Source organism: Fistularia commersonii, chromosome 13 (genome assembly GCF_037954325.1).
Source record: "Fistularia commersonii isolate RoL2024-O1a breed Wild chromosome 13, RoL_Fcom_v1.0, whole genome shotgun sequence".
In the NCBI taxonomy this organism is placed as follows: Eukaryota; Metazoa; Chordata; class Actinopteri; order Syngnathiformes; family Fistulariidae; genus Fistularia; species Fistularia commersonii.
The window spans coordinates 4509631-4528850 of NC_141296.1; the positions used below are offsets into that span (position 1 = coordinate 4509631).

At 37.8% G+C, this 19220-nt stretch overlaps 2 protein-coding genes across 2 annotated transcripts; one reads left to right on the top strand and one right to left on the bottom strand.

Moving 5' to 3' along the window:
• Positions 1–1329: 1329 nt before the first annotated feature.
• On the bottom strand, positions 1330–2631 carry LOC147227665 (uncharacterized). The gene is made up of 2 exons (XM_086158648.1): positions 2340–2631; positions 1330–2267 (listed from the first exon to the last, which is right to left on the bottom strand). The coding sequence occupies exons 1-2, from the start codon at positions 2464–2466 to the stop codon at positions 1813–1815; spliced, it is 582 nt and encodes a 193-aa protein (XP_086014774.1). The 5' UTR covers positions 2467–2631; the 3' UTR covers positions 1330–1812.
• Positions 2632–5706: 3075 nt separating this feature from the next.
• Positions 5707–13988, top strand: LOC147227666 (equilibrative nucleobase transporter 1-like). The gene is made up of 14 exons (XM_086158647.1): positions 5707–5901; positions 6044–6061; positions 6194–6379; positions 6610–6739; positions 7558–7604; positions 8802–8878; positions 9651–9743; positions 9823–9962; positions 10861–10961; positions 11039–11182; positions 11408–11515; positions 11604–11790; positions 12095–12218; positions 12628–13988. The coding sequence occupies exons 1-14, from the start codon at positions 5898–5900 to the stop codon at positions 12742–12744; spliced, it is 1476 nt and encodes a 491-aa protein (XP_086014773.1). The 5' UTR covers positions 5707–5897; the 3' UTR covers positions 12745–13988.
• The last annotated feature ends 5232 nt before the right edge of the window (positions 13989–19220 follow it).

Genomic DNA, 19220 nt, shown 5'->3' on the forward strand with positions numbered 1-19220 from the left:
CAATGGTAAAGTGATCTTGCTGTTTAAGAAGTTAACTAGCAACGCTACAAGTGTTTACTGGTTTATTTGTATTTTTATTTATAGTTAACCGCTGTTGGATTCTGTATCTCACCAGTTTGACATGTTCACAATTCATTCTGTAATATTTAACTCATGTTTCTTTCTAAACATCATTAGTAATCGTGTCGGGTAAAATAACATCTATACTTTGCAGGTAAAATTCACTTTTTGAATGGCACTTGTCAACCAGCACAGTCAAAATATGCTATAACTACCGATCTTTTTAGCCTTCATTAACTCATATAGAAAATCATTAGAAATTGTATAAAATGAGATTACATTCTGATGTGTTGCAACTGCAACATATGCCTTCTTTTCTACATTTTGCTCTCATCTTCTTCCATCTCTCCAGGGTACCGCGGTTCAAAAACTATGACTTGCTACGGTGCAAAGCAAGTAAGCTATAGATTCACGATTCATCTTAACTTCCATCAGAGCTGAACGGTTTATCCGCTCAGTCAACACAAAGTGGATGGTCCCGCTATATCTGTCACTATCTTCTCCTACAAACCCCTCCCCTTGTCTTGGGAGCTATAAATATATCACTACCTTCGTGTGTGTGTGTGTGTGTGTGTGTGTCCCTCTCCATCAGATATCTGGGCCCATAAGACCATAACTGATGTACTTTACTGGCTGGAAAAAGACAGACTTAAAAGAAAAAAAAATACTGAAAACATTTTTGATTATAAACCTGTGAGGGTTCTTTTGAGCGGTGGAATTGAGAAAATGTTTTTTGTATCAGGCTCACAAGGGCTTAAAAGTATTTGTGATGGGAACAGTAGGACTATTTTGAGAAGGCATGAAATGTTAAGGATTCAGTGCAAGAAAAAAATAAAAAAAATTGTCAAGAATGATGGATAGAAACAGACATTTCTGTCCCTACCGGCAAGAAAACAACTTAAAGAAAACCACTGAAGCTGGATCTCAACTGTGTTTGTCTATTCACTTGCATTTAATCCAGAGAATTCACTCTAAACTATTGCAACTTTGCACACACACAACAAAATTACATTTTTGTAGTAATTCTCAACCGCATGCTGCTGTGATTTCATCAAAAAGTCGATCGCATATCGAAAGTTTCTGAGGGGTCATTTTAGTCACGGAAGTTTGATATCTAAGACATAAGGCAGATTTAAAACATACCACATTCAGTCTCAAATATCATACAAACCCATTAGATTATCAGAGATTAAGTTCTTTATTTGAAGAGACACCGTTGGTCAAACAATTCCAGGGTGGACCCTATCGCTCCCATTTCAGCTGCCCAAATGTTGGAGAAAAACAGTTTGTGCTGAATATTTCCTGTGCAAAGTTTTAAGTACAGTTAATTTATCCTTTACTTGCTCTACCCCCGGAAAAAAAACAACCCCCACTAAGCTTTGTGGAAGCGCTGGGAACTGCGGCTAGTCTCTTGACTCAGAAAGCTCCTTCAAATGATCAATATGCAGCAGTTGTCTACATAAATACATATTTATGTATTCATAGTAGACTGTAGAATTATTTATGAGTCACTGCATGACCAGTTTGTTCAAGGTTAACATTGCTTTCAGTGATATTAGAATTCAGAGTCCTCCACCCTCACTCATCGTGCAAGACCAACCTTGACATCCAGCATGTCATCGGTTGATTTACTTTAATAAAGTCTCCTATTCCAAAGTCTGACGCCAGAGCCACTATTTTATTTAGATATTCACAGTTACGGTAATAACTGTAAGCTATACAAGCTCATTGTGAACCAGATTGTTAGAAAAGTCATCTCCGGGCCTCCCACAGATCTCCTGGCTTGACGTGCCAAGGAGTCGCATAGTCAAATGTTTCAGCAGAGTCAATAGGAGCCGAGCCTTTCGGGAAGCGAGAATCATGCCAGTGTTCACTTCCCTCCCTGTAAACGCTACTGAAATCCGTCAACGTGCCATAAGGCAACTTGCCACGAACAAGCACGTTGTCGACGTAAGGATAAACGCCCCGGTGTCCACTCCCGCTGTCCTCGGGCTGAGGTAGAGCCACGAATCCGTGTCCGGTACCCGCTGGCGTGAGTGTATTTAGATATCCTCTCTCCTCGGTCGCCGCCTGAGCGCGTCCTTTTTCAAAGCGTTCCTCAAAACGGGCCAGCTCGCCCGCTTCGTACGCTGGTCCAGCGGGAGGCGGATCAACATAGTCGGTTTCCATTTCCTCATAGGACACACTCGGAAGTGCCCAACTGATATCTAAAGAGATTGATTTAGTGTTTAAATAAAAAAAAACAGGTTTATTAGTAAAACATGCCAAGCGGAAACAACCTGAATGCTCAAACTGGCCAGAGGGGGTTTCCCAGTAAGAATTATACTCAGGAGGAGCGCTCCTGTAACTGCCAACCATTGAGGGACTGGAGTCTAAACCAGACAAAAAAAAAAAAAAAGGTGACATTTAAAGCAAAAATTACAATTTTTTGTGTTGTAAGATGATCCCACCTTGCTGAACAGGTAGACAGCAGATATCCATGATCAGCAGAGCGCAAAGGAGAGCCCTTGAATTGAGAGAAAAAAAAAAAAAGAAGCTACAAATGTTTCTGACAAACCACTAAAAACAACTGAAAGTAAAAAAAAAAATATATAAATATATGGACTCACCCTGACAAGAAGTAAGCAGTTATCATGTTGACAACCAACCATTAAGACGCGGTTTGAAAAGAGGTTTATGTAGAAGCGTTGACCAATCAGAGCCGAGGAAGCGACGGTTGCTCTCAGCTGCGGTGGATTGAGCGATGATGAATTAAATCATAAACCGGTAAATTCATTTTATTACTTTGTTGAAATGTTGTTTTTCTTTCATTTTTGGAAGGCTAATATTCTTCTATTTATTCCCTTTCAATCTCTGAGAACAAAGATAATAAGTATGATGATAATGTGTAAGAGTTTGTGTGTTAATATGCATAAAATGTCACTGTTGGAAATTAAAAAAGGAATTAGGAGAGCGATTTTGATCAAAAGACAAGACATTATAACTTGTTGAGACATGTGTGTTTTTACACAGCAGATGTTGCTTCACTAGCAAATAAAAGTTGACTATTAAAGGCTTCCTCTTTTTTCCTTCTATTTCTGCTTCATTTCTATGTCTATTTCTACACCTAAACATTTTTTAAATTCTTTTATTATGTCTTGGTTGAATACTTTTAACTCCCATGCAACCGCTTATTTCCCAACCTGCAATGAATCCCTTATATTATCTCATGTTGTATGCGTTGTTTTTTTTTTCTTCTTTTTTTTCCTTCTAATTATCTAAAATCTCTCTGATTCCTCAGTGTTTATCCCATTTTTCTGAAAATCCTGCAAAAAACAAAAACAAAAAAAAAAACAGGATTATTTGTGTCAAAATGTGCTGCTTCAAGTCTTTTAATAAACGTCACCACACAGGGGAGCCAGCGGATGGTACAAACCGCTCCTGAAAATGACAGCGTTAATTCTTGGAGGCGGTGCAGGATCCGTCACTCCTTTAAGATTGTCTTGATATTTTAATGCACAAATAATACGTGCAGCGATTGACGGTGAGGACAAAAGTGCAAACAAGTTTTCACCTTGCCTTTGCACGTCGCAGGAGATCAGACTTTCTATTGCTTATTTGAGCAAATCTAGATCTATCTAAATATATGATGCATTTTAATGCACAAATAAGCACGAGCTCTTCAGTAATTTCACGCATCCTGGTGTTATAACTCAAATAAATATGCATTTCTTGCATTGACACTTTCTCTTATAAGTTCACATGACAGAAACCTAGGTAGAGGTCATCAGTATGACCTTTAAAAGGTTACGCGTCATAAAATTTCGAGAGATAATGTTGTGCTCATGACTACTTCATATGTATTATTGGGAAAGGCTGTGCAGTTGGAGGATGTGATTTATATATTGTTACACTTCATATTTCTCTCTCGTATTTCCAGAAAGCTATTTTTCTGCGCTTTATTAAGCGTTTGCATTGAGCATTTGCATTTATTAATACTTTCATTGTAGTACAGTTCTTGGAATTTAATTTTATGATGCATTTTCCATTGTGGGCATGTGATTTGTGATTTTGTCCCTAACTTAAGAGTAATTATCTGGTCCAAAAAATTTCAACTGAGTATAAATAGTACTATCTGAGTATAGAGAGCCTATAGAGAGTCCACCTCCTGCCATTGGATATGAATAAGTTCCTCACTAATATTGCTGAATCAGGGACTATGAATTGGGAAATAATGCACAATTATAAAACACAATTGTCTTTTTTCAGGGGGGTCATGAAGTGGAATCTGAATTCGAAAAGATGCTAAATAAGCATACGAGCCAATGTGAGAGAATGCCATGATTAACTTAACTTTTGTTTACCGTTGATTTGATAAGAACACACAATACTTGCAGACGCTCTAGATATTTAAAGCATCATAATGGTTATCTCATATGCTAATTTGCAACGTCTTGTTAACATTTAATCAAGGAGCCGGGGCGGATGATTAAACGTCAGAGGTCATGTGAGGCGCTTTTTCGTCTTTTTTTTTTTTTCGCTATGGAAAGAAGAAGTCTTGTGCGTGATGGAGAAAGAGTCCCATGGCCAATGCAACACAAAACGAGATGATGGCATTTTTTATCGGCGAACTTGCTGATGCGGGCGCTTTCCCTCGCTTGTTATTCCTGTTTTTAAAATATTTCTGACACGCACATCGCTGGTTTTCGCCTCACATGGTCCAACGTGTCTCTTGTTTCGGACGCCTAATGTGAAGGATTTTTGCATCGATATTTTGCATCGATGTTCAGATAGAGTTTTGGCGTTTTATATGTGTGAACAATTTTTTTTTTTCTCCTTTTTTTAACCAGGAAATTCCCATTGAAATTAAAAACCTCTTTTTCAAGGGAGTCCTGGCCAAGAGGCAGCAGAAGAATACAGTTACATTTAAAATGAAATTAAAATGACATACAAACGATATAAAACAATGCATGACCGTAAGCCTATCGGTTGGATTCCATGCGATAAAGTTTGTTTTGCATTTGTTTTTACTTTTTCACCATCACAAACATGAAACAGGTTGGAAAGTAACATTAGATATATGATTTTAAATCAAGGTCCCTTCCACTTTCAATGAGAAACAATCTTTTGGATCGTTCTTGTGCAAAATTGTTGTGCTTTGATAAAACATATGCTTTAAGACAATTTGAATTTTAATACTGAATAGGTTGGTAGATTTGGATACTTCATCACAGCAACTGGACTCAGTTTTTCTCCTTGAAGAAGTTTCATCCAAGAGGTTCCGTCAAAACTTTAGAACACCATGAGATTTGACAAGATGACGACGACTAAATGAATGAGAACTTTCCTAGAAACGTGCATACTTTCTTTTTTTGGGGCGGTTCTTCTGTGCCGTTGCAATTCTCTAATCTCATGAGGCAACGTTGAAAGAAATGCTTGCTTTAAGCCCAACGTAAATCAAAAACAGACCCCTTGCTATCAAATTACATAGCTCTGTGCAAAACCTCCCAATATATATAGATGAAATGGAAATTTCTACATCTGCGATAACTCGGTATCGGGCATTTTTGTCAGTGCATCTTTGCAAGTGTTAAGAAATTTATTTTTCTTAACACGTCAAACCAACTGCTCCTGTAGATTGCCTGGCGGAGTAAAAAGGGCGTCGCCAAACCGCTCTTCTGCAAAACCCCGGGCCGTGCCAGATGGATGGTTTCTGCAGCAAAGTGTGATAAGGAAACCTGGTGACGGGAAGGAGGGAGGAAGGAGGGGGAACCACTGAGAGGAAGGAAGAGCGAGATGGCTTATAAAATTCGAAGGGATGGAGGAGTAACAGCATTTGGGGGCATTCGCCGAGATCTATGAGTGAGTACCGCGGGTGAAGGCTGAATAATATTTTTTTATAACTTAAAAAGTAAATTTTATTTCGCTGGTTCTATCTTTGTTGACGGATAGCGTTACATAAAAATGACAAAAAAAAAAAAACAAAAACATTTTTCTTTTTCAGCACCGGAACCAAGAAAGAGTAAAGACCATCTCTGTTCCACATCTGGAATAACGCGGAGGCACACATGTTTTCCATGAGAGTCCAGATGTTTTCATTTTAAACCATCTTTGACATATCCGTGAGAAGATTTGAAGATCGCTTCTCTTTCAGAGACCATGCCAAGGAGAAGTTTGTTGGTGATCCGCGGTCTCACTTTTGCCACGGGTCTGATCGAGTGTTTTTGTTTCGCCGGAGCCGTGTTTGGATGGGCTTCGCTCGTGTACGTCCTGAAGTCGGAGGGCTATTTCAGCTCTCTGTGCGTTAACGCTACAGACGTCAATGGCACAAACATTTTAGGTCAGTTTGGAGCTTTTCGTCTCTTTAACTATGAACTCGAAGCGGGTTTTGAAATCCCATACATGGAAATGTTCTCTCAAGTGCTAAATTTGATGATAAAAAAAAAAAAAAAACACAAATGTCTAAAAAAAATGTTCATTTTTGAGATATTTATGTTTACCCTGGTCTTTTCCACCATGTATTTCAATAATATGATCGTGTTTGTTTCTGTTTATGATTCTCCCCGGCAGATTGCAGCAGGCAGGATGAACAGTTCTCTCTGGTATTTACTATTGCCTCCTTTCTGAATAATTTCCTCACAATGCCAAATGGTTTCATCTTTGACCATTTTGGGACCAGAGTGACTCGACTCTTGGCAATGTAAGGTCACCATCATTTCTTTCTATGTCAAAAAGTTAATTCTGAATCTAATCTCGAAGGAGCGCTGGAACAAGAATTAATTGAGATTGTCGGAGGAAATCTGAGATATGCAACTTCTTTCAAAATGATTCTCCTGCAAATCATTTAATCCCTCGTGCATTTATTCTTTAAAATCCCGCTCGCTTTCTCACGAGTAATTAGAACTGCATGTTTTAGAGAAAGGGGAGGACATTTTACTTGAGATTTTTTTTATGGATATAAGAAAAACGCCCATCAGAGACCCAAGAGGGCGGCCTCCGAAAGAAGAAAGTAACTCTCCGAAAGTATGTTTACCAGACGCCAACCCCCCTTTTGTTGAGCCAAATAATAAACCTAGACAAGAAGGAATGCAGAAGATTGACTGGAATCTTAGAAGAAAACACAGTTGTAATGCATGATATCCAAGAGAGACATCTGATCATGCAGTTAAATCCACGCATGTCCATCTGATTATAGTGATACATTTTCCCAGACATTTTTATCCATTAAAAAAACAAACAAACGGTATGACACGCATTCATCCATATGTTTCCAATAAAGGAGAGTGTGAGAAAACAGTGCGGCGTGAGAAAATATGACGGCGGATTGGACGGGCGGAAGGCAAACTCACCTTAGGGATCAGATAAAGGAAATGAGGGGCAGCCAGTTTTCAACACAGACGCTCGGAACATTGTTCTTTAAATTATTTGTATGGCATGTGAGACGTATATTATCGGATATTTGATGTAGATTTAGATGAAGATGAAGATTTTTTTTGTTGTTTTTTTTCCCACACACAGATGTCTTTACACTACTGGTACCTTGATGTTGGGGTTCTCTACTTCAGGTAGGATTTACATCTATGTCTTTCTTTTCCTCTATTTCCGTTTTTGCTCTGTTTCAGGAAGTATGCAGTATGCATGTGGAGGGGTTTATACAGTGGTTTTCAAAAAAAAAAAAAACAGGCGAGGAAAAAAGAAAAAGTAACTTTGCAATGTTTTTTTTTGCTCCAAAATTTGAAAACCAAATGATTTTTTGATGAAAAAAAACATCTTGAGACATTGTTAAAACCATATTTTTTCTTATTTCTATTTAAAAAATAAAAAACAGAAAAATGCTGGCAAAAAAAGGCAAAATTTCAAAGATTGATTTAATGACCAGAATAGCTTTGTAAACATTACAGGACTGTCTCAGAAAATAAGAATATTGTGATAAAGTTCTTTATCTTCTGTAATGCAAATAGAAAAAACAAAAAATACTTTTCCATGATATTCTAATATTTTGAGATAAGATTTTTGAGTTTTCTTAAGATGTAAGCCATAATCAGCAATATTGAAATAATAAAAGGCTTGCAATATTTCAGTTGATTTGTAATGAATCCAGATTGTATGACATTTTTGTTTTTGTAATTGCATTACACAAGATAAAAGACTTTATCACAATATTCTAATTTTCTGAGACAGTCCTGTATACCTCCTCTAATCAAGTTTCTTATTAATTCTAGTGGCAAATTTTCCCATAATGACAAGATTTTCTCTTGTCAATTTTGACAAGAGATTTTGATATTCTCTTGGCAATATTTTTGGGTGTAATTTCATCAATTCTTTTTTAATTTTCATTTTGAATATTAATTCCTCATGTATTTTTGTAGAGGAACAGTTCGTTACATATAATGATTTTTATCATTTACCTGTTTACGTCCATTACACTAAAACAAAGGAAAAATTTGGACCAAAATGAGTTTGACACCCCTGCATTAAAATATACAAGTCATGTCACGTCACGTCGGATTTTATTTGAAATATTTATCCTTTAACAAAAATACAAATAAATAAATAACAAAAAAGAGCAAGATTCCCCTTTTTAAGCAACCTACACAATTCTGGTGACATAAAACAATAATGGCTTCAATATTCCTGAAAGAAATAATGGTCGGCACCAGGCGGGACTGCTTGTATATTTGGGATACATAATAAAGAAGCATTACATTTAGTAGCTACCAAAATGACGCTAATTTTTCTCAATTTTGGACTTTTTACATCAGGCATCTCCAACATTCTGTTCCCTGGTCTTCCCTTGGTGGCCATAGGCGGAATGGTGTTACTGATAACCAACATCCAGGTATTGTAAAGGTTACTTTTGTCATCAGTTGCTTGAGACTGGAGCTGTTTTGACGTTGTATCAAAGGACCACATCCAAAATCCCACACAGGATCTGACTCGCGTGTGATAATAGAAAAATTCAGCAACCACAGGATCATATCAAAGCGAGTTGCATGTAAATTCAGTTGATAAGCCTGTTTAATCAGAATGGAAATCAGAATCATTATACTTTATTGATCCCCCGGGGGGGGTTGATTAAAAGAATCAAAAGAATCAAAATAGAATTCTATATAAAAAAAAACAATAAAATAGTGAATAATAAAAATACAATAAAAATGGTAAATATCAAAATAAATCGATAAAAATAAAATTGAAAGTATTTAGAAATACATGCATGCACACGTGTATTTACAAATACATGTATATGATCACATGTAATATTTATGTGAGTAAATCAGGGTTATTGCACAGAAGACAATGGAACTATTGCACATGCAGAAATAAAGCATAAATCTTTTACATTTCTCCTTGAAAGCTTTCCCATTGAAAACTCAGAAAAAAGACATCTGAATTTTCCCCCCGTCCGAGGCTTAGAGGGACAAAACAAATAATTTTCACAACGAAACCACCCTACAATAACTTTGCAGATGACTCACATACGACAACAAACTTTCTCCAGCATCAGCTTTCAGGAAGTTGATACCACAGGAGGCATTTCCTCCTTTTTGATCTGTTTTGTAAATTTGAAGTGTTGAAATACAGTTTGCATCTTTATTATATTTGCTCTATAGGTGGGAAATCTATTCGGGTCTCATCGATCCACCGTGATCACGCTCTACAACGGGGCGTTCGACTCGTCCTCCGCGCTCTTCCTTGTCATCAAGGTGAGCAGCAGTAAAACAGATGATTTAACATCGTGTTATTACTTGATGACAAGTTTCGCCGTCTTTTCTGCTCTTGCAGTTGTTACATGAGGTTGGAATTTCGCTCAAGGCCTCTTTTCTATTCATTTCTGCCTGCGGCGTCGCCCTCATTACAAGGACGCTTGTCTTGATGCCCAGAAGCTTCATCCCGCACCCGCTGCCTGATGATTTCAACTACGGGTCAGAATTCTAAAGCAAATATCAATATCTCATATCGCACATAAGATAAGATAAGATAAGATAAGATAAGATAAGATAAGATAAGATAAGATAAGATAAGATAAGATAAGATAAGATAAGATAAGATAAGATAAGATAAGATAAGATAAGATAAGAACAACTTTATTTATCCCGAAGGAAATTGTTGTGCCAGAGTTTCAAGCAAAAACTTAACAGTAATAGATAATTGTAGGAAGGAGGGAGAATAAGAAATACAATAGAATATAAATTGTCAAGGTTAAGGCTAACAAGTGTTTTAAGGTCTTAAGTACAAAGATTTGAAGATTCCCTGCGGCTGAGGGAAGAGGAATTAAAAAGTCTGATAGCACATGCTATATACACTGCTCAAAAAAATAAAGGGAACACTTAAAAAACACATCCTAGATCTAAATGAATGAAATATTCTTATGAAATACTTTGCTCTTTACACAGTTGAATGTGCTGACAACAAAATCACACAAAAATGATCAATGGAAATCAATTGTATCAACCCATGGAGGTCTGATTAGGAATCACACTCAAAATTAAAGTGTAAAAACAAACTCCAGGCTGATCCAACTTTGATGTAATGTCCTTAAAACAAGTCAAAATGAATCTGTGTTGCTTCCTGAGTGGACGCTATGATTTCACAGAAGTGTGATTGACTTGGAGTTACATTGTGCTGTTCAAGTGTTCCCTTTATTTTTTTGAGCAGTATATTTGAATTTTCCAAAGGGATTGACAATAATTGCTTGGATTTTTCAAGGGGAGAAAACTAACGGAGGAGCTCCATGTGGAAAAAAAGACACATAAAGATGATTCCGGCGCTCCTTGCATCGAAAGAGAGTAAACTCAAAAAACTGTTTTTATTTCACCTCAGGATCCATTGTGTTGGACAGGAAAAAAAAGAAGAAATGATGAGGAGTGATTCCACCGTAACGACCGAGGATGAAACACCAAAAGATGAGCGTGAAAATCGAGGTGAACGCCGATTACGACGTTCACGATAAATCGTAAAATGATCATATTATCAATTTCTGTGTATTCTTCTTTCATAGGAATGAGTTTTCGAGAGGCTTTGCTATCCAGATTATTCATATTTCACCTCCTCTGGTTGTCGCTGATGCAGCTGAGACACTACTTCTTTATCGGCACGCTTAATTCTACGTTGCAGCGACTGACGGAAGGAGAACCCTCGCTTGGTAAACACACTCATCGCTCTCAAATCCAGATCCGTGCAAAGCCGAACTTAATTTTTAACATTTCAATTGCACTTCACTGAAGTAAGAGGATAAACTGTCCCGTAAGCAGAGCAATGAAAACTCACAGAACACCTCAGTGTATATTTTGTCAGTATCTTCCAGCCCTCCCAAGTGTGTGTATGTGTGTGTGTGTGTGTGTGAGCCCTTTCCATGTTTTCTCTGCAGTAAGTAAATACATCAATGCCTTTGCTGGCACCCAGCTGTGCGGGGTCTTCTGCGCCCCCTGGAACGGCCTCATAATGGACCGACACAGGAACAAACCACGCGCTAATGGTAACCAACCGCACCACAAACCGATTTTCAGCTCTTTTAAAGAATACAATTATTAGAATTGATATTGTGTGTGTGTTTGCACGTGTAGGAGAAAGCGAACAAGAAGCAGACCTGAGGTCCTCGGTGCTTTCTCTGTTCCTGACATCACTGCAGTGCATGTTCTTCTCGGTATTTGCAACTATTCCCTACCTGCCGCTTCAGTACGGCACTTTTATCCTGCAGGTGATCAACCGCTCTTTCCTCTACGGCGGCAACGCGGCCTTCGTCAGTATTGCGTGAGTGACACTTCACTGCATCCGAGTGTTGTATGCACAAAAGTAAACATAAACATAATATGATGTTAGAGTTTCCTGTGCAAATATGATATTTTATCTTCTTACCCCTTGTAGAAGAGACTCCACCATTTCTTGTAGCTCTAACTATAAAACTATTATTGGTGTAATTTTCACAAGTATGGTTGTTAATTGAGAATGAAGAGACATAAACTATTAATGTCTGAAATATTTACAATGTTTTCCTGTTTTGCTATTTTAAATTGAAAAAAAAGCATTTTTCCATGTCCATTTTATGTGGGTGCAGATTCCCGGCGCATCACTTTGGGAAAATCTACGGCCTGATCATGGGTCTTTCTGCAATCATTTCCTTGCTGCAGTATCCCCTCTTTGCTGTGGTTAGAAATGTTCTGAATGGAGACCCTTTGTATGTAAGTTTATGCAATTTGACCAACATATGAACGTGTGTCCATCCAGTAGCTCCATTTGCAACTCTAAGCTTGCAGGCTAAAAAAAAAAAAAGGATATATATGCACATAAAAATGAACAAAAACATAAATAAGTATCAATCAAATGTGAAAATGCACATTTTTATAATTTGTTTAAAATGATTAGGTATGTAAATAGTTAAAAAAAAATGCTTTGAATCACCGGAGACAAAACAATTCAGTTTTCTAAGAAATTCTCAGTTGGATATTATGATAGTGAATATTGTCAGGGTTTTTACTGATTATTTTAATTTTTTATTTTTTTTTAAGTAGGCCTAGTGATGATCCTATACCATTTAATGATTGAATGAAGCATCTCTAACTTCTTACCTGTTTCTTCATGTGTCTGCAGGTGAACATTTTTCTGACATTGCTGACTCTGCTCACCTTTGCCCATCCCCTCTCCGTCTACCTGTACTGTCGAAATAAGGCGTCCCAGCGAGAGGAGGGACAGAGTTCACGTTTTTGAGGCCTCGGCTTCAGTCATCCGACAAATTTAAAAGCATTTTATTCAAACTTTTTTGTTTAGTGCGGTGAAAATAAAACATGAGGATTCAGAATGCAAATCTGAGAGCTGGACAGAGTTCAACTTACACTGTTCTATCATTTTTACTTTAGAACACAAACACATATCACACTAAAAATATGGATTTGCATCTGAATGTACTTGAATACAGCACTGTCATAATAGCACACAGTCTCAAACTATCACACAATTCATTTACCGTCTCATTTTTATACCTGCATGAAAAGGTTTGCTAAAAAGTTTGCAAACAAATCTTTAAATTCAGTTCTGGCCAAGTTACCGAGTAAAGGACAGCGATGGAGCCGCTTCTGCATTAACACTGTGCACATTTTCTGGATTATTTAACAGACACGTTGTGATGGTGGAACACGAACGTGATGGGTCAGTTCTTATCTATAATCAACTGTTCAAATAATGTGATTACATTCGGGTACATCGGTGTAACTTTGTTCTTCGGTCTCCAGATGTCTCATTTTACAAATGTCCATCCTGCTATCATTGTGTGTTAATGGGATTTAATAACACTCCATGCCTTGCAGTTGTAAAAATAATCTTATCAGAATTAGATGGATAGAATTTGTTTCAGAAAGGTTCATGTATTGTTATGCCTATAAATGACTTTTATTGCACAAATTATACTTATATTGATAAGACACATATATGTGGGGTATTGGATTTAGTGAATGTAAACAGTTGCAAACAAAGGTAATCAGACTGACAGGAGAAGCAGTCGACAATGTGAGTCTCTGCAAACAACTATGGCATCTGCTGGCCGCAGGGAGGATCAGCAGCATCGCGCCACGTTTTATCCACATGCAAATGGATCTCAGTTCATTCATGGTGGAGATCAGTATTTTTTTTTTTTTTGTCCTTATAACAGTTTCAAGATTCAGTAGAATATTCAATTTTCTCATTAGATTTGTATCTAAATATAACCCATCTGGGCAAAATGCTGGTCAGTAGAAAATGAGTTTATCACAACCACGATAGCATGGATGAGGGAGCAAATGTATCCATGATAGCAAATGTAAGAATAAGATTACCTTGAAAACAATGTTTTCTAGTCTTGCATTGCCAAACTGGAAAGAATATAGGGATAATGTGCTGATTTTAAACGGTAACATGAATATATTTAGCATGTCATCTGTATATGGACCCGTTTCCACAGGGCATTAAAATTCATTTATACAATTCTGCATTGCGTCAGTATTAAAGAGTCTATCATGTGTGTCTGAGCAAACTTCCTTATTTATGATTTTATCGCAGCTATCTCACCTCGGGTTGATAGATCGGCCCACTCTGAACTGAATGCCTGGAATAGGCGACGGGTTATGAAAGCAGTGCCGCTGCCACGTAAATGGGTTCTATAGCGACAAAGATGCAACAAATATAAATGCACGACTATCGCCCCGATATTTGTGTGTGAGATGCTGAGAGAAAAAAAAAAAAAAAAGGCAAAGTTTGTTTGATTTTGATTTGTTTGTATTCATCGAGACAAATTTTTTGATTGACCGGTTAGATTCAAAACATTTGTCTCCTGAGATGCTTTTCAGTCTGAGCAAGTGTTGACGTGACGCTAGCGGTGAATATGTCCTACTTGTGGTTGCATGGTTTTGGGAGAAAGCTGCTGCCAAGAAACAATTCCCCCCCCGCCTCTCTCTCTCCCCTTCTTACCGCAGGACGACGTTGTGCCCAGAAATCTCGATGCACCCCATCAAGTCTGTCACTTTTTGCATGTGTGGAGAACATGTGCACGGTGATAGGTTCTTCCCGGGCAACTGCGTCATCGGTCTCAAAAACAGACTTCTTCGACAAATGGCTGACAAAAATAGGAGCAATGGTGGGAGGAGTGGAGGATAAAAATGATCCAGTCTGTTAATGAGGTGACTTGTTGATTTCCATTTCTTTTTTTTTTTTTTTTTTTGGATGAAAAAAAATCTGAATCTGTCCCAGAGACTGAGGATCATTTTTGTGGTCCTTTCGTGCAAAAGTGTCCCGGGAGTAAAATAAAGGCCTCATGTGGCGAGTTTTAATGCGCCCTATTCCATTTGTTGTGGGCTGCTGGCGAAAAAAGTAATTTATTCTTTTATCATTGTAGCCTTGATTTTTTTTTAAATGACAAAACAGCAAAAGGAACCACCTGAAACCACCACTAAAAATTTGCAAAGTGGGTCACGAAATGTCCTATACTATATAGTCCAGACCTGGGCATTTTTACAGCACGCGGGCCACGTCCCGCCCGTTTTGCTTTTTTATCCGTCCCGCCAAACTATTTTCTTTGAATATTTTTAATTGATCAATTCAATTTAGAAACTCCATAATTTTTCCTGTTGTTTAATTTTGTATGGATGATTACATACAAAATAATGTTTGTACATTTATATGATCATTAATCAGTTTAAAGTTGAAATAAAATGCCAAGAAATATAAATACTTGAATTGCAATTTTCATTTTGTCCAATTTACATGATACCTATTTGACCTGCGCATAAAAATGAAATAAGAAATGTGGCCTGCAAGCCAAAATAATTGCCCACCCCTGCTTTCGTCTAGCAACTATGGTCAAGCATGGGCAAACTACGGCCTGTGGGCTATATATGGCCCATTTGGCTTTTTAATAGCGGCCTGCCAAATTTGAAATTTTATAGAATGAAATCTCATTTTCTCTGAAATGCTCGTTTTCCTCATACACATTGACATTTGTTGCACTGTTTTGTGTTACTCTTTATGTCGCTTTTTCCCTTTGCCCTTTGAATCCTTCTGTAAAAGTGGACAGTGAGTGTTTAATATATTTTTTCACAGAAGTCCACTCAACGGCCGTATGCCTGATGCGGCAAGAAACAGCTGCGGTTTTCAAAGAATACAATATCAGCTGCAACTTTGCCACGAAGCATGCTAACCATGCTAATTTACAGACTCTGCAAAAGTTTGTCATAGACAAACCGTGATTAAACAGCCGAGTACCCGAGCAAGTTTTATGCAGGCCTTCAAATTAGCGATGAGCCATAATGGTAAACATCCGGAGGACGGCACGTAAGATGCTGACAGTGTTTGGTTTGACCTACAAACACCAACAAACCCCGTCAAGATCCGGTTTAACAGATCCATCCTGAGAATAACCACAACAAAAGTACAAAAATATTGTCCAATCCTTTCACTCATTGGATTTTGCATGTACTTCTATTGTATTCGATCAATGTCATTTACATTAGTCTACACAAATACCCCATCCAACTGTTCCTGGCCTGGCCCCCTCTGGCAAATTTTAGAACCCCAAATTTATAGCCCCAAAATTTTGCCTGCTCCTGGTCTATACTCTGTTTTATAAGTGTTTCACGTTTGACTTTACATTGGATATATACTACTCAAAAAAAATAAAGGGGCTGCTTAAACAACACAATGGCTCCAAGTCAATCACACATCCATGAAATCAAACCGAGGAAGCGAAACTGATTCATTTTGACTTGTTTTAAGGACATTACATCAAATTTTTGTGTGTTTTTCAACTTTAATTTCAAAGCCAGACCTCCATGGGCTAACAAATTTGATTTCCATGAATAATCTTTGTGTGATTTTGTTGTCAGCACATTCAACTGTGTAGAGAACAAAGTATTTAATAAGAATATTTCATTCATTCAAATCTTGGATGTGTTATTTTAGTGTTCCCTTTATTTTTTTTAGCAGTGTACGTGATAGCGAAATAACGATAAGCCTAAAGAAAACACGCTTGGTGAAAACTTACATTACTTACACATCCAGCTCTACTTTTTTTAAGGGCAGTGTGGCTCAGGGGATACATACCGAACATTCCTGGTTCGATTCCCGGCTCCTCCTAAAATGTCGACACCGGACACATTTTTGTCTTAATTCAGATCAGATTATATAGATTGAATTGTTCATCGCTTGAATAAAAATATTATGTTGCAGTTTATATATTTTTGCCCAAATCAGCTGTTTTAACTTTGCAGTTTCTCATGTTTTTCTGTGCTTGTTTTTCTGTTTGTTTGTTTTTTTCATTTTAGTTTTATTTTAGTTTTTTTTTTAATTATTTTGATTAATCTATCATAAATTGACTTGTTTACATAACTTTACTTGGATTGAGGTGATGAGGTGAGATGTACTTTAATTATCCCACACCTTGGAAATTGTTGAGACATACAAAGACAAGAGTGACAAGCTAGTTAAAAATACGAGTAGAAAAAAAAAAGATAAAATGAATTAAAAAAATAAAGTATAATCCAAAAAAAAAAGTCCTGGGGATTTTATTGTTCACCTAAACTGTACTGAAAATATTGGGCAATGAGGAATGAGTGTATACATTGCGTTAGTTTCCAGAATATTAAAAAAAAAAAAGGGTCTGGGTGCAAATATGCAAATATGTACTTTATACCAAGGAGGTTAGGTGTCAAAAAACTTTTCTTTATTTTTCTTATAACTTCATTTTTAAGGTTTCTGTCACACAAAGAGAAATTTCTGTGTGCGTTGGCGTTGGCAGTGACGCTGTACTTGGCAAATGAAACGATTCTAATTACGACATACTTTATATTCAGAAGATTCCCTTCAGATCATGCATAAGTACAACAATGATTCAATGATAAAGTCGTGTCAGACCAAGAAATCCCAAATGAAACCCACGTTTTATCTGACTCATACCATTCTAGACAACCTCACGCTGTATTTACAAATGTGAATGGTTAATATGTGCTCAAACTAACTATTAGACACTAACCGAGGCGATAATGGGAGAAAACGCCGATGCATAAAGAAATCTGGATTGACTTTGACTGGATTTTAAGTCAGAACAATCAAGATCTTGCACAAAATTCAGAGCTTTTGGGAGGAGGGGGGATTCTGTTGACTCTGCCCTCCAGGACTGAGTGGGCAGAAAGACACATTGACCACGTGTAAGGTCCACAGCGCTATGCATGTGAGAGTGAGTGGGGGTTATGGAAAAGCAACACATTTTATATACAGAACCCTTGAACATGCTGTGTTTACACCATTTCAAATGCCAGTGCGCTCGTGATTCATTGTGACACAGCAACTAGTTAGTGAGAGGATGTAAGGGAGCGCTTCTAAGGGACACACACACATGCATACACATGGCACCCAAGAAGAGTCTAGTTGATTTACCCTGGGGCCAAAAACACTGTGAATCAATCCCACCAACACACCAAAACACATGTATAGTACACACACACACACACACACACACTCATATAAATGGGATCCAAGAAAATGGAGTTTTGTTGATTTACCCTGGGACCATAACACTGTGAATCAACCCCACCAACACACAACCTCCTCCCCACAACATACACACTCTTTTCTCTCCCACGGCCCCCCATAGAGGCAATTAAAGCCTACTTGGTTGAGCTTCTGCTACTCACAATTCCAGTAGAGAAAGCCAAATGTCAAAGCCAAGAAACTGTGATTTGAGAGGCTCAGCTTCTGCCCCTGTGCCGCTCTCACAGCTTGGACTTGTGGATGACCTTTGACAGGGCTATCAGTGTGTTCATTTAGGAACAGATGATGTGCATCATGGTGGAATTGGTGGTGAGTAAACCTCTCCCCTCGTCATCTCGTCGCGGCGTCCCTTACCGGGGTCGTTTCATTCTTTTCGAAATCGGGAAAACGGGACATGCTTATGTAACTGGATCGATGGTGTCGTTCCACCGCGATTTGTCATTGATAAGTCATCTTGACTCAAGTGTAACCGGTCCATATGTTGCGTTAGCTCATTTTGTCCTCCAGCCGGTTCGAGGAGGCCGTGACAACAGGCAGATCACCACGGATTTCGATGTTGTTGTCGATGCCAGGACGTCTTTTAATGAGGCCAAATCTTCTCCGTCGTCACTTTTGGGTTTCCCTGTGGTTTGGAAAGCGGCTCCTGGCTTCCTTCCAGGCTCACCTACACTCAATGAGATCAATCATTTTTCAGTCTAATATCACATTTTTCTCACCTTTGCCCCTCTGGTTCCTCGGGAACGCTTGTCACACTATCGAAAACAAATACAGGCTCAGCCTACACACTACGTTTTTCTAAAGTGAGAGTAGATGACAAATAACCTCGCATCTCTACTTACTGGCCACCGACTGCAACTTATCTCTTTGTTCCTCCCTTCTTGTGTAGCAGTTTTGATTTTTTTAATTTGTTGTCGTCTCCGTCCTGTTTAATGTCTTTATCTATTGTTCATTTATTGTCTCTGTCCTTTTAATGTCTTTTGATACTTGTTCTCTTGCCCTGTGGCCTTCTATGGCACTCAAATTGCCCCAATGGGGATCAATAAAGTCTCATCTTATCTTATCTTATCTTATCTTATCTTATCTTATCTTATCTTATCTTATCTTATCTTATCTTATCTTATCTTATCTCCTTGTCTTATCTTATCTTATCTTATCTTATCTTATCTTATCTT